Here is an 11,189-nt window from a genome sequence, read left to right as displayed (position 1 = left end):
TATCCGTTTTTAAATTACTCATTTTGACCCGCTCATATCCGACCCGACTCGCCCGTTTGCCACCCCTAGTCATGATCTTAGTTACTGTTATCTCTTTGAGGAGTTACACCTCAAAATAGTTCATATTTTGGTCTTCAGTATGCTAACATGTTTTAATTTTAAGGAACTAAGGACATAATTACAAACTGCAAAGGTGTATGACCATTTACAGTTGAAATTATTGAATTGGATGTTTTTTCTTCAAATAAGTTAGTGCATCATAAAAGGTAAAGACCTCATTGCAAAACCAGACGGAAAATGTATTTGCAATGAGCCTATCTTAGTAGAAATATTAAATTCAGGAGCTAGATTTTCAGCCACGTTTTATATTAAATGAATGAAAAAGGAAACAAACAAATAAATAAAATGAAGGGGATAGGCATCCACATCTATATAACTCACAATAGGCTATTGCTTTGTCTATATACAAAACTAGTCTGTAATTCTCATCCATTCGTTCCTTTCCAAATGTCAAAACCTTCATTACACAGTATATAATTCTAATATGATACACTTTGTTTAATCATACCTCTTTTGATATTCCGTAGTAAACTTTTTAGCTAGTTAATTTTGGTATTTGCAACAGTATATATACACAATTACAATGTCAGTAAAATGCATTCCATTGGTGAAAAGGGAATACCCCACCACGCACCATCGACCAATACCCCTACTTTTGTTGTTTATATATACAAAAAACTCCATTTCTTATCTTTCAAAGATACTTCTTACACACCCTCATTTGAGTCATTTCACACAACCACCTACCCTCCTTAATTTTCCCCATTGATATTGCCAAGCCCCGAAGCTTCAATTTACAATTCGTTATGGCCTTGGTGTAGTAATTTCATGGGTGGTCTTTCCTATTCTTTCTTCTGCATTTCTTTCTAATTACTCCACCATTTCTCGTCATCTCCAATTAGTACTACTTATATCCCACCAACCAAGACACACCACTATCACCATTGGCTATTCGTTAATTCTCCAAATTAAGTTGGAAATTTATCATTAAATTAGTTATACAACTAGATATATAATTACCAATTATGAAAATCCTTATGGCTAGCTCCAGTGCTTTGATGATTCATAGCCTTATTTTGCTCATCTTCTGTGAAGGTAATGAAGGAATGCTCGTACTTTCACCATATTTAATTTTTCTATAACAGACATTTATGAATTTGTTTTATTTGGATTCGTATCACATGTATGGGCACTGAAAACAGTGTTTCACCATTTCTTGGTAAAAAATCAATCTTTATTTGAAGTATTATTCAGAAAAATGGGCTTTCATTTGGTTCATGTTTTTCCATTTTCTTATGTAGGTATATTGGGGGCTACGTTTACATTTGTGAACAACTGTGACAAAACTGTGTGGCCTGGAATTTTGGGCACTCCAAAACTGGACAGTACTGGTTTCGAGCTTACCAAAGGCAGTTCTCGTTCATTTCAAGCACCGACCGGCTGGTCCGGTCGTTTCTGGGGCCGAACCGGCTGCAACTTCGATGACTCGGGGAGCGGTACATGTGCCACAGCCGACTGCGGTTCCGGCCAAATCGATTGCAACGGTGGAGGAGCCACACCTCCGGCGACGCTAGCCGAATTCACACTCGGGTCGGGTTCACAGGATTTCTATGATGTGAGCTTAGTGGACGGGTACAACTTGCCAATGATGGTGGAAGTAAGTGGTGGGTCGGGTCCATGTGCATCCACGGGTTGCAACGTGGACTTGAACAAAAAATGTCCGACGGAATTGAGGGTAGAGGACGGCGGCGCTTGTAGAAGCGCCTGTGATGCTTTCAGGACTCCACAATACTGTTGTGAAGGTGCTTATGCTTCGCCGGCGACGTGCTCACCGTCAGTGTACTCGCAGATGTTCAAGTCGGCGTGTCCCAAATCCTATAGCTACGCGTACGACGATGCCACAAGTACATTCACATGTTCTGATGCCAATTACATCATCACATTTTGTCCCTCCTCTCTACCAAGGTAAATAAAATCAAGTTATAATCATCAATATTATAAAATCTTTTATATCATTAATGCAATTTAACAAATCATAATAGCAAAATTATAATTCAATCCAGGGTAATTAATCATGTTCTACATTGGAAATCAACTTAAATTTTATGTATTGCCAATGTATATTTTAATTGAAGTCAAAAAGAAAAGAGCGTAGCTACCATTTTACAATTAGTAGTAAAATTTAGAAGGTGTATAAAATTTTAATGCATAATGAAATACATTAATAGTTCAGGAAAAAAAAATTATACTTGAACATGACCTTTACGGAGGTTTAAAAGATCTAATGAATTTTTCTTCTTTTGTTGCAGCAAACAATCTTCAAAATCAGACGGGTCGACGGATGGGTCAGGTAGTGAGTCAGGATCCGGGTCACTTCCAGGTACTGAATCAGGCACAGGGTCAGAGACCGGATCAGGATCCGGGTCAGTTCCAGGTTCCGAATCAGGGTCAGGGGCGATGGGTCAGGCAATGTTAGCGGATGGATCTTGGTTAGCAAGTTTGGCTACAGGGAGCTCTGCTAGTAATCAACCGTCAAGGGTTATTCAATTTATACCACTAATAGTGGCTTTTGTATTATTTATAGGTTCACTTTTGAAATTATAGAGTTTACCATTAAAATATTTCATTGAGTAGAGTAGATAAGATTGTTAATTGAAAAGAAGAAGAAAAAAGGAATAAAGTACCAACGTACCAGCTTCTGTTAAGCTCACACTGCTCCACATTGTAAATGATTCCATCAATTCCATCCTCACAAAGTTTAGCCTTGTTTTTTTTTTTTTAAAATTTATTACTCGTAAATATTACTTACCGTTATACGTATGAAAATGACTGGATATTCCTTTCTCTGTGCTTAAGAGCCAAACAAAAAGATGACAACACATAAAAAAGAAGACAGAAAATAAATGGAAAAGGATTGAGAAGGAAACAAGTCAGATTTTTAATGCGACAAGTGGGAAACCTAATGTAAAATACTCTAGGCATAATAATCCTTTTCCATAAAGTCCAAGAAAGAGAGAAGTAACTGTTCAATAGTTTTTGGTGTTCACTGTATATCCTTCCCAGAGGTCAAAATGGGTAAAAACTTACCCACACCGGGTATTTACACCAAACCAATAGATACATTACATGTATAGGTAAACATCCGGTGTAGGTAAGTATTTGCCGTCAAAATGTAACGTCCATTTCCTCTCTTATTGGAGTCAGATCTCTTTATAACAGCATTCCTATATAACAACACTTCACTATAAAGTCATACTTTTCTGGAACTAAATTTCATGTTATGTTATAATATGTGTTCTATATAACAGTGCTTCACTATACCAACTAAAAATATTTGAAACAAACGAGGCTATTATAGAGAGGTTTGACTGTATATCATTTCTTGTGACATGATTGGAATTCCATTTACAACTTATAATCGGCAAGAAAATGCTTATTCGTTGGTACATTTAACTAACTCTAGCGAAGGAATTTGTGGCTATAAGTTTATCGTGTACTCCTTCAGTTTCAATTTATATGAACTTGTTTGACTGGGCACGAAATTTAAGAAAAAATAGAGACTTTTGGAATCTGTGGTCCTAAACAAGTCAAAAAGGATTCCAGAGAGTATTTATGTGGTTATAAGGATTGAATTGGATTTAAGTTAAATTGTTTCTAAATTTAGAAATCGGTCATTCTTTTTGGAATGGACCAAAAAGAAAATAGGTTCACATAAACTAGGACGGAGGAAGTATTATAATATAATCGTCTAGACTCTAATGCACTCTATTCAAGATATGTTAAGATTAAGTGTTTTGTATTAAGATTTTAATTAATAAAAACGCTTTATAAACTTTCATCCAAAACGTAATTTACCAAACAAAAAATGTAGTAAAAAGAAATTTTATTTTACACTTGATTAGGGAATCTCTAAGTTTTTTAGTGGGGAAGGGGAATATTTTTTTCATTTTCAGCTTTGAAGTTTTGCCTTTCTCGCTTTTCTTTTTACCTTTGTGCAATTTCCTAGCAACGGCCAATTGAAAGGACAATATGCTTATGTGTTCATCATTCTTCCGTTGAAAATATTTAACTTACATCATTATTATGAGTAGGGAAAAATAATTAGTGGACTTTGTCTTTACTTTCTCAACTATTTAGTACTATTATCTTTGTTTGCGTGGCGTATAAACTTTGTGAGAGCATTATATTGTTCTTTTTTTAATGTAATCAAAAGGGAATTTTTTTTATCATGATAAGAAGATATTTTAGTTTTCAAAAACCTTTTTGACTGATCAAAACTCAAAAGAAAGACAATATATCGAACTTGTCGGTGAACTTTCAAAGATATTTCCATCTTTCACAATAACTATTTGTTAGATTTTTTTGTTGCTACAGGCTAGCAATTATTCTTCTTATATTGAAATTAAATTACATTAAAGGCGGCGAAAGATCTTTTCATTTCCTTACCTAAGATTTTTCCAAGCCTCAGAAGACACTTGGAGGAAGAATAGAGGTCAGTCTATATGAATATTTCTTTCTGCTACAAGAAAATAGCAAATCAGATTTATCAGGTGTCAAGTCTCTGGATATACTGGTTCTGCTATCTTCTCCAAAAAAAAATTGGGATTTTTTTTATTAGGCCTAATAAAAGATGTCTAGATAAGCTTAACAAATTCATCAGCCAATTGCAAAAACTAGAATCTTGGCCTTTTGTTCCATAATTTTCATAAATAATGCATTTTTCATTCAACATGTAACAATCATCAACATTCCAACGTCTGAAAGTCATTAGTTACTGAAATCCGAGGGTCATTCATTAATAATTCATATCAGTGTCTCTGCTCCTCCCCCACCCCTAAAAACTATAATAATAAAAAGAAATTGTGCTTCTTTCAACACTCACATTGCACAAGAGTATTAGGCACTAAAAAACAACAATGATTGTCACTTAGAATCTGAAATGAAGCTCAATATACAAATACTTTGGGACAAGGATTAGCCATTGAAAGTTGACAGACAGAAAAGATTGGAGGTAATCTGATGTGCTGAGAATATTTTCTTTAGCCAACTTGGATACCTACAAATGTCAAGAATTATGAAGATGAGGACCCTATCTACTACGTGCTAGCTGCTTCATTCATTTTTCAATTGCATCACTCATTTCAACTTTCTATACATTCCTATGCCACCATGGTTTCATCAGTGCTCCATTGAGACTTTTTTCCTGTTAAATATCAATTAAAATATGATAGCTTCAGAACCTGAGAAAACACTCTCAAGGTCATTTATCAATTTCTTTCTAACTAGTTCTTGTTCTTATTTAACTGCACATTCATCAGTATGATCCAGAATAACAATAACATAGCAAAGAGAGGTTTTCTAATACCACTATATTGATCCTACTTATGGAAGTAGTATATTTCAGGATATTAAACTCCTCTTCATATAGTATGTGAATATCCAGCAACAAGACACCTTAGTAAACAATTGAGAACTGACGATACAAAAAGTTAATCTGCAATTCCATCGATGGCAAGATATAAAACTGCTAGAGAAACTATGACATCAAACTATTTGCTGAAATAATATGGAAAAAAAGGAACTTGATGAGCTATGGCAGCCTTCTTTTAGTAAATCTAAGAAACTAAGTGATGCTTGTGTTCAAGCGACGATGTGAACTTCAACTGTACTTCAATGCGAATCAGAAAGTTCTTCCAGATTTAAACATTTCAGTTGAATCAACTATTGAAACAGCATGTGACACAGTAAACCTGCACTGCGGATGTTCACCCCGTAATTCTGACCAATAAAGGATAGCAATGATCCATCTCATAGTTAGGCCAGGAGTCATCACCATTAACGAATCCCTGATGACGTTTCCAAACTTCTGCATGAAAGATCTCTTCTACGCTGAAACGCAAGCCAATATCTTTCACTTTTAGTAGAAACTTGTCCAATGAATCACCTCTTTTGGGACTGAAAAGTATGGCTTCAGAGGAGACCTCCTTTTTCAGCAACAATTTGATGGTTTCGGCAAGTTCTTGATGGAATTCCTTAAAAAAAGTGCTGCAACATTATAAATGAAGTCAACATATAGCAGAAACTCCTCAACATAATGAAAGGTAAATCTTTGGATCAGTTTTTTATTTATTATTCTTTAATTATTATTATTATTATTATTATTATTATTATTATTATTATTATTATTATTTTGACAATAGTGGTGTTTGTGCTAGCTCTGATTTAGTTCTTGTAATAAATTAAAGAGTCCAGTTTAATGAATAACGAAAAATAAAGCAAATAGCGAAAAAGAAAAATAAAGAAGAGAACTACCAGTCACTTGCGATGATAATATCAAATTTGTTGGAGAAATTAGAGTCTTTATCCTGACCCCAATGTAGCATCAATGGCTTCACTTCTGTACTACCAAATCCACCAGAGTTGGCGTTTATATTATGCTGTATATCTGAACATTAAGAAAATGCCAACTAAAGATAATACATTGTAAGAACTAAAGATGACATTAAATTTCTGTAAAATAAATGGTAGGAATTTCGCTGTTAACTCTAAATCTAGGGGAACTTTAAAGAAAATGAAAAAGAAAAACATCACCTTTGTCTACGTTCACAAACCAGTCATATGGTTTTGGTTATATTGGAGCCAACAAGTAAATAACAGTTCAAAATATCAGTAAAAAGAAAAAGTTAGATCATAAAAGGGCGTGATAGTCCATTCAGCTACCTCAAATAACAGATAATGATTCTACTCGAGACATATACTAGGTCAACCATTGTATGTCTTCAGCTATTGAGAGAATGGTTAGCAATCACCAGTCTTTGTGCTTGTTCCTCCTTACTCATATAAGGATGGTCCCCCGGGAATATAAGAGCAACCACCCCAATGTAGGTCGGTACTGATGAATCTAAAAAGTTGAAGAGAGAAAAAGAAGCTTAAAAGCATAACAGCATCTTATCATCACGTGTTTGTGTCAAAAAGTGGTCGGTGGCCAGTGGACAAACTAAGTGTTATTATTATGCTCATCTAGCCATTGGATAAAAAGGATACAACCAACGACTTGAGGATTTCCATCAGATATGATAACTTCTAATGCTTCTGTTGTCATTGCAACAGCTAATCCAGCTAAGCCATATCCAGATCCAAGTTCAATGACTCTTTTCTGCCTTAAAAAGTCAAACAGATGTGTAACTCAGGTCACTTTCAGGTGCAAGGAAAAACATTCAACTTGACATAGAACACATATGAAACCTGAACATGTCTGGATGTGACAAACAGTAATAAGCAAGGACTTCCTCAGATGGCCATTGACCTATTCAAAAAGAAAGTCTCTAAATTAGGACAGATTAGCAGCACTACAACAACAGCAACTATGTCTCAATACTGCGCCAGTTGAGGTCGGCTACATGAATCCTCTCTATCCATTAGCAGTAATCAAAGAAAAAAGTAGATTGACCTTTTAGGTTGATTGAAACTGAATGCACAATCTCCTGTACAATCAGCAAAACATACTTCAATTTGATAGTAAAGGTACTAGAGGAAGCCCGTCCATTTAAGTAAGTAGCGAAGACATTACAGCCTGAATTTTAGGCCCAAAAGCAGCTTATAAGCTCCACAGTTGAGCTTTTACCAACATATTTGTGCTGAAATTTAATAAAGTAAAGGTGCATTTACACATTTAAGAAACACTTTAAAAAACCATTTTTCATATGGTAAGTACTTTTTATCCTCAAATGCTTTGCAAAATCGAAGGGGAGCCTTGGCGTAACCGGTAAAGTTACTGCCATGTGACCAAGAGGCCACGGGTTCGAGCCGTGGAAACAGCCTCTTGCAGAAATGCAGGGTAAGGTTGTGTACAATAGACCTTTGTGGCGCGGCCCTTTCCTGGACCCCGCGCATAGCGGGAGCTTAGTTGACCGGACTGCCCTTTTTAACTATGCAAAATCAAAGAGAGCCATCACATACTCTTTGCTCATTTGTCATCAAATCACAGGGACCTCAAAGTCCAACTTATGTCGTCTTCTCTATCATTTATTTGTACATCTTGTTTTGTCTCCTTTTTAAACATATTCTCTTATTCTTGAAATTTTGACTACAGAGTTCAAAAGGTGTATGTCAAAACTCTTGCCTTTAACAAAATATCCTCTTTAAAACCTTTTCACCTTATTCTCTTATTCTTTGAAAATTCTGACTAAATATTTCAAAAGGTGTATGTCTTCTTAAAACATATGCCTTTAACAAAAATGTCCACTTTTATAAGAATAGACAAGTTTCTCATACACTGTTCTATTTGAAAGAAACAAAAATCGTTTCAAATAACTTTGAGGCTAAAGAAAACTATTTTACGTAGAAAAAAACCAGGGTATTAAAACAAGGACAAGCTACTTCATTCAAATCTGGAAGCATTTGGCTTTCCTTATGACATATGAAGAGGGATATTGGTGAAGCAAGCAGTCAGTCCTTCACTTCATCAGACAATAGTACGGAGTCATAGATATTACTCTTTCTAAGCAATGAATCACTTTCGCAATATTAATAAATTATCCAAGTGTTTGGGTGATATTAGATTAATTAGCTCTACTCCTAGCAAACTCAAAGAACAAATGACAACAAAGGCGCCTCAGTTTTACTTCACAAGGTTTCCTGCTAGCATTCAGTCTGACTTCAAATAAGGGAGAAAAATGGTTTCTCCATGGACACATTCTATTATACTACGCAAAGGTAAAAACTTTGGGATGTCCTTTTTTATGGTGTTACCCCTCTAGATGCATCTAACCATTATGCCTCTTCATTAGATGCATAATGATCTTTTCCGTAACCTGGAATTATAGATCCTTGAATAACTAAAGCTACTCGATGAGGATCATGAATTCTAGTGTTAATTAAAGATTTCTCATTTAACTAGAAACATCATGACTCAAATTGGAAAAGAACAAATCAGCTGTTCCCGGAGTCTGTGAATTAGGATTCTGAGTTTACAAAATAACCAAAAAAGAAAGGAAAAAAAAAAGTTAGATTTGGTGGATACTTACAGACAAGCCCAGTGTTGTCAATATCATATTTGTTACAGACCTCAAAGTCACTAAGATCCGCAAGATCATCCACTCTCTGACTGCATCAAGTTCTAAGCATTAGAAACCATCAGAGCAGATCCATAATCAACCAGGGTGTTATAAATTGTAACCATTAACGAAACAATTACTGTTGTTTAATTTTGGCTACTTCCTTTTTGCAAGGGCGAAAGGGAGAAAAAGCACAACATTTGCACCAGGAAATGAAATGGATACAAATGTTGATATATTTTTCAGTTATATCACATAGCATTTGGCTTCCAAACTTACTGGAGAAGAAGTTGAGGGGAATTAGCAACAGGCAATGTGTAGCAGAAAACAGCATCTCGCGAATTGTGCAGCTGCTTCTTCTCTGATAAAGAAGAATCCAAGATTTCATCAGGGGAATCTTTCATCACACGGCATGGTATCAAATTGAAGCTGTGGGTAGCCTTTCTTGATATTCGCTGAATACCCACTTCAGATTGATTATCTGAAAAAACACCCAATTCCAGTTCAGATGATCAAAAATTAAAACTTTGACAAAAATGGGCTACACATATATCTTTTGCTAGACCTGAATTGGATGAAGGACCACCAAGAATAGCACGTTTAAGAATCTTCCATCTAAGAGACGATGCATTTCTTGTTGAATTCAAGCTACTATTTGCTTCCATCTTCCCAATCCTTGGCCTGCTATTTCCCCGTTTTACAGTTACTCCGTATTTCACTTCACAGCTCTTACATTTGGTAATTCGGCTATTCCGATGGAACTACGACGTCGTATAGCACGCATCTCCCAGACCCATATTTCACCAAATACTTGAGAAATTTGGAAAGGAAAAAAAAATAGTACCACTATTTTATATTGAGTTTTCTTTTAGTAAAATATTACTATCAAATGCGACTGATATTTAGTTAAAGAAATTAAGAACGTTACTGGTTAAATTTCAAAGTTTAACCTTCGAGGTCAATTTAAACCGTGTAATCAAATAACATTTACCATAAAAAAAAGAAAAGAAACTCATCAAATATTGGTAATTGCAATTTAGTAAATGGATGTCTGTAACAATGTTGTTCAAGGCAAATGAAATTTTTACACTATCCAATTTAACGTACTATTATTACTAAGCCTACCGAACACTATATCATACATATGCAATTGAAAATGACGAAACAGAGTAAAATGAGATTGCTAAGCTAGCAGCAACCATTTAAAAAATTGGGCATCCATCAACCATAATACCTTCAGCAGTTGGACAAGAAGCCAAAGGGCAGTTATCTGTATGACTTCCCCACCACTTAAGGCTAACATTCTCCTGTCCTAAGCACAAGTACAATAATACACCCATGAATGCTAATCCTGCATCTAATGCTCCAGATAAAATATAATTGTGACGACTCCACAAATTCTTGTAGTATCTATATACAACAAATCCTGAAATAACAGTGTATTAGGTGATACCCTTTTTTGCTTGAGCCCGACCGGGTTGGGTCCGGACCGGAGCAAATCGGGGCCATCAAACCCGACCTGGATGCAAGGTAGAACGACGGCCACGTCTACAACCGAGGTCGAGTCATTTCGAGACCGTTACAGAGCTCGATAGGAGCCACCACCGGATGGAGAAACACACAAGGTCGAAAGCCGGACTCGTAACGGATAACCAAGCGTCGCCGGATATCTCGCCCAAACGTGATTTTCTCAACCACTTCAGGCCATTAAGGCGTAATTACAGGGATCCACGATGTAATCAATTGACCTACCTCATTTTTACCCTTAATCAGAATGTATAAAGGGGGATCTCTCTAAATTCTTGAGGATCATCAAGCACAATTGTTCTAAGCAATATTATATTCTGCGATTATTTACTTTAACAGCAATTGTTGAGTCTTTATCTTTATTTTCCTTAACCTAAAAACCTTTTGTATCTTTTAGTTCACGGATCCTTAAAACCCCATATAAATTCAATTGTTATCCGGATTCGAGGGTAAACAGTTTGGCGCCCACCGTGGGGCTAAGGATATTGGTGAGCTCTTTGATACTCTTTCTCGACGCATCACAATACACTGGTTCTTTGCAAAAGA

At 35.7% G+C, this 11,189-nt stretch overlaps 3 protein-coding genes across 4 annotated transcripts in view; 1 reads left to right on the top strand and 2 right to left on the bottom strand.

The window, feature by feature from the left end:
• Positions 1-553: 553 nt before the first annotated feature.
• Positions 554-2,829, top strand: LOC109207156 (pathogenesis-related protein 5-like). Its single transcript, XM_019370038.1, has 3 exons — positions 554-1,155; positions 1,362-2,025; positions 2,370-2,829. Exons 1-3 carry the CDS (start codon positions 1,086-1,088, stop codon positions 2,662-2,664), a joined length of 1,029 nt encoding a protein of 342 aa, XP_019225583.1. The 5' UTR covers positions 554-1,085; the 3' UTR covers positions 2,665-2,829.
• Positions 2,830-5,432: 2,603 nt separating this feature from the next.
• On the bottom strand, positions 5,433-9,957 carry LOC109207155 (calmodulin-lysine N-methyltransferase). Of its 2 annotated transcripts, XM_019370036.1 has the most exons (7): positions 9,682-9,956; positions 9,396-9,597; positions 9,087-9,166; positions 7,306-7,366; positions 7,105-7,220; positions 6,373-6,505; positions 5,433-6,105 (listed from the first exon to the last, which is right to left on the bottom strand). In XM_019370036.1, the coding sequence occupies exons 1-7, from the start codon at positions 9,779-9,781 to the stop codon at positions 5,826-5,828; spliced, it is 972 nt and encodes a 323-aa protein (XP_019225581.1). In that variant the 5' UTR covers positions 9,782-9,956; the 3' UTR covers positions 5,433-5,825. The 2 variants fall into 2 exon arrangements, with proteins under 2 accessions (XP_019225581.1, XP_019225582.1); XM_019370037.1 differs by lacking the exons at positions 7,105-7,220; positions 7,306-7,366 and having other exon boundaries at positions 9,682-9,957.
• A 361-nt stretch (positions 9,958-10,318) lies between these two features.
• The window catches only part of LOC109207153, a 7,070-nt gene continuing 6,199 nt past the window's right edge, over positions 10,319-11,189 (bottom strand). The window contains exon 3 of the mRNA XM_019370034.1: positions 10,319-10,423. Coding sequence (XP_019225579.1) covers positions 10,319-10,423 — 105 coding nt within the window. The remainder of the gene's footprint in view (positions 10,424-11,189) is intronic.

Source organism: Nicotiana attenuata, unplaced genomic scaffold (genome assembly GCF_001879085.1).
Source record: "Nicotiana attenuata strain UT unplaced genomic scaffold, NIATTr2, whole genome shotgun sequence".
NCBI lineage: Eukaryota > Viridiplantae > Streptophyta > Magnoliopsida > Solanales > Solanaceae > Nicotiana > Nicotiana attenuata.
Note: the sequence above shows the minus strand (reverse complement) of the source record. Positions and strands in the feature narration are given on the sequence as shown.

Bases quoted from the DNA above. Each gene is read 5' to 3' on its own strand.
- LOC109207156 (XM_019370038.1), top strand. From the start codon at position 1,086: ATGAAAATCCTTATGGCTAGCTCCAGTGCTTTGATGATTCATAGCCTT. The intron at 1,156-1,361 runs GTAATGAAGGAA...TTTCTTATGTAG, and splicing joins TTTGCTCATCTTCTGTGAAG to GTATATTGGGGGCTACGTTT. The intron at 2,026-2,369 runs GTAAATAAAATC...CTTTTGTTGCAG, and splicing joins TGTCCCTCCTCTCTACCAAG to CAAACAATCTTCAAAATCAG.
- LOC109207155 (XM_019370036.1), bottom strand. From the start codon at position 9,781: ATGGAAGCAAATAGTAGCTTGAATTCAACAAGAAATGCATCGTCTCTT. The intron at 9,167-9,395 runs GTAAGTTTGGAA...AACTTGATGCAG, and splicing joins TCCCCTCAACTTCTTCTCCA to TCAGAGAGTGGATGATCTTG. The intron at 6,506-7,104 runs GTATCCTTTTTA...CTTAATGTTCAG, and splicing joins AAATCCTCAAGTCGTTGGTT to ATATACAGCATAATATAAAC.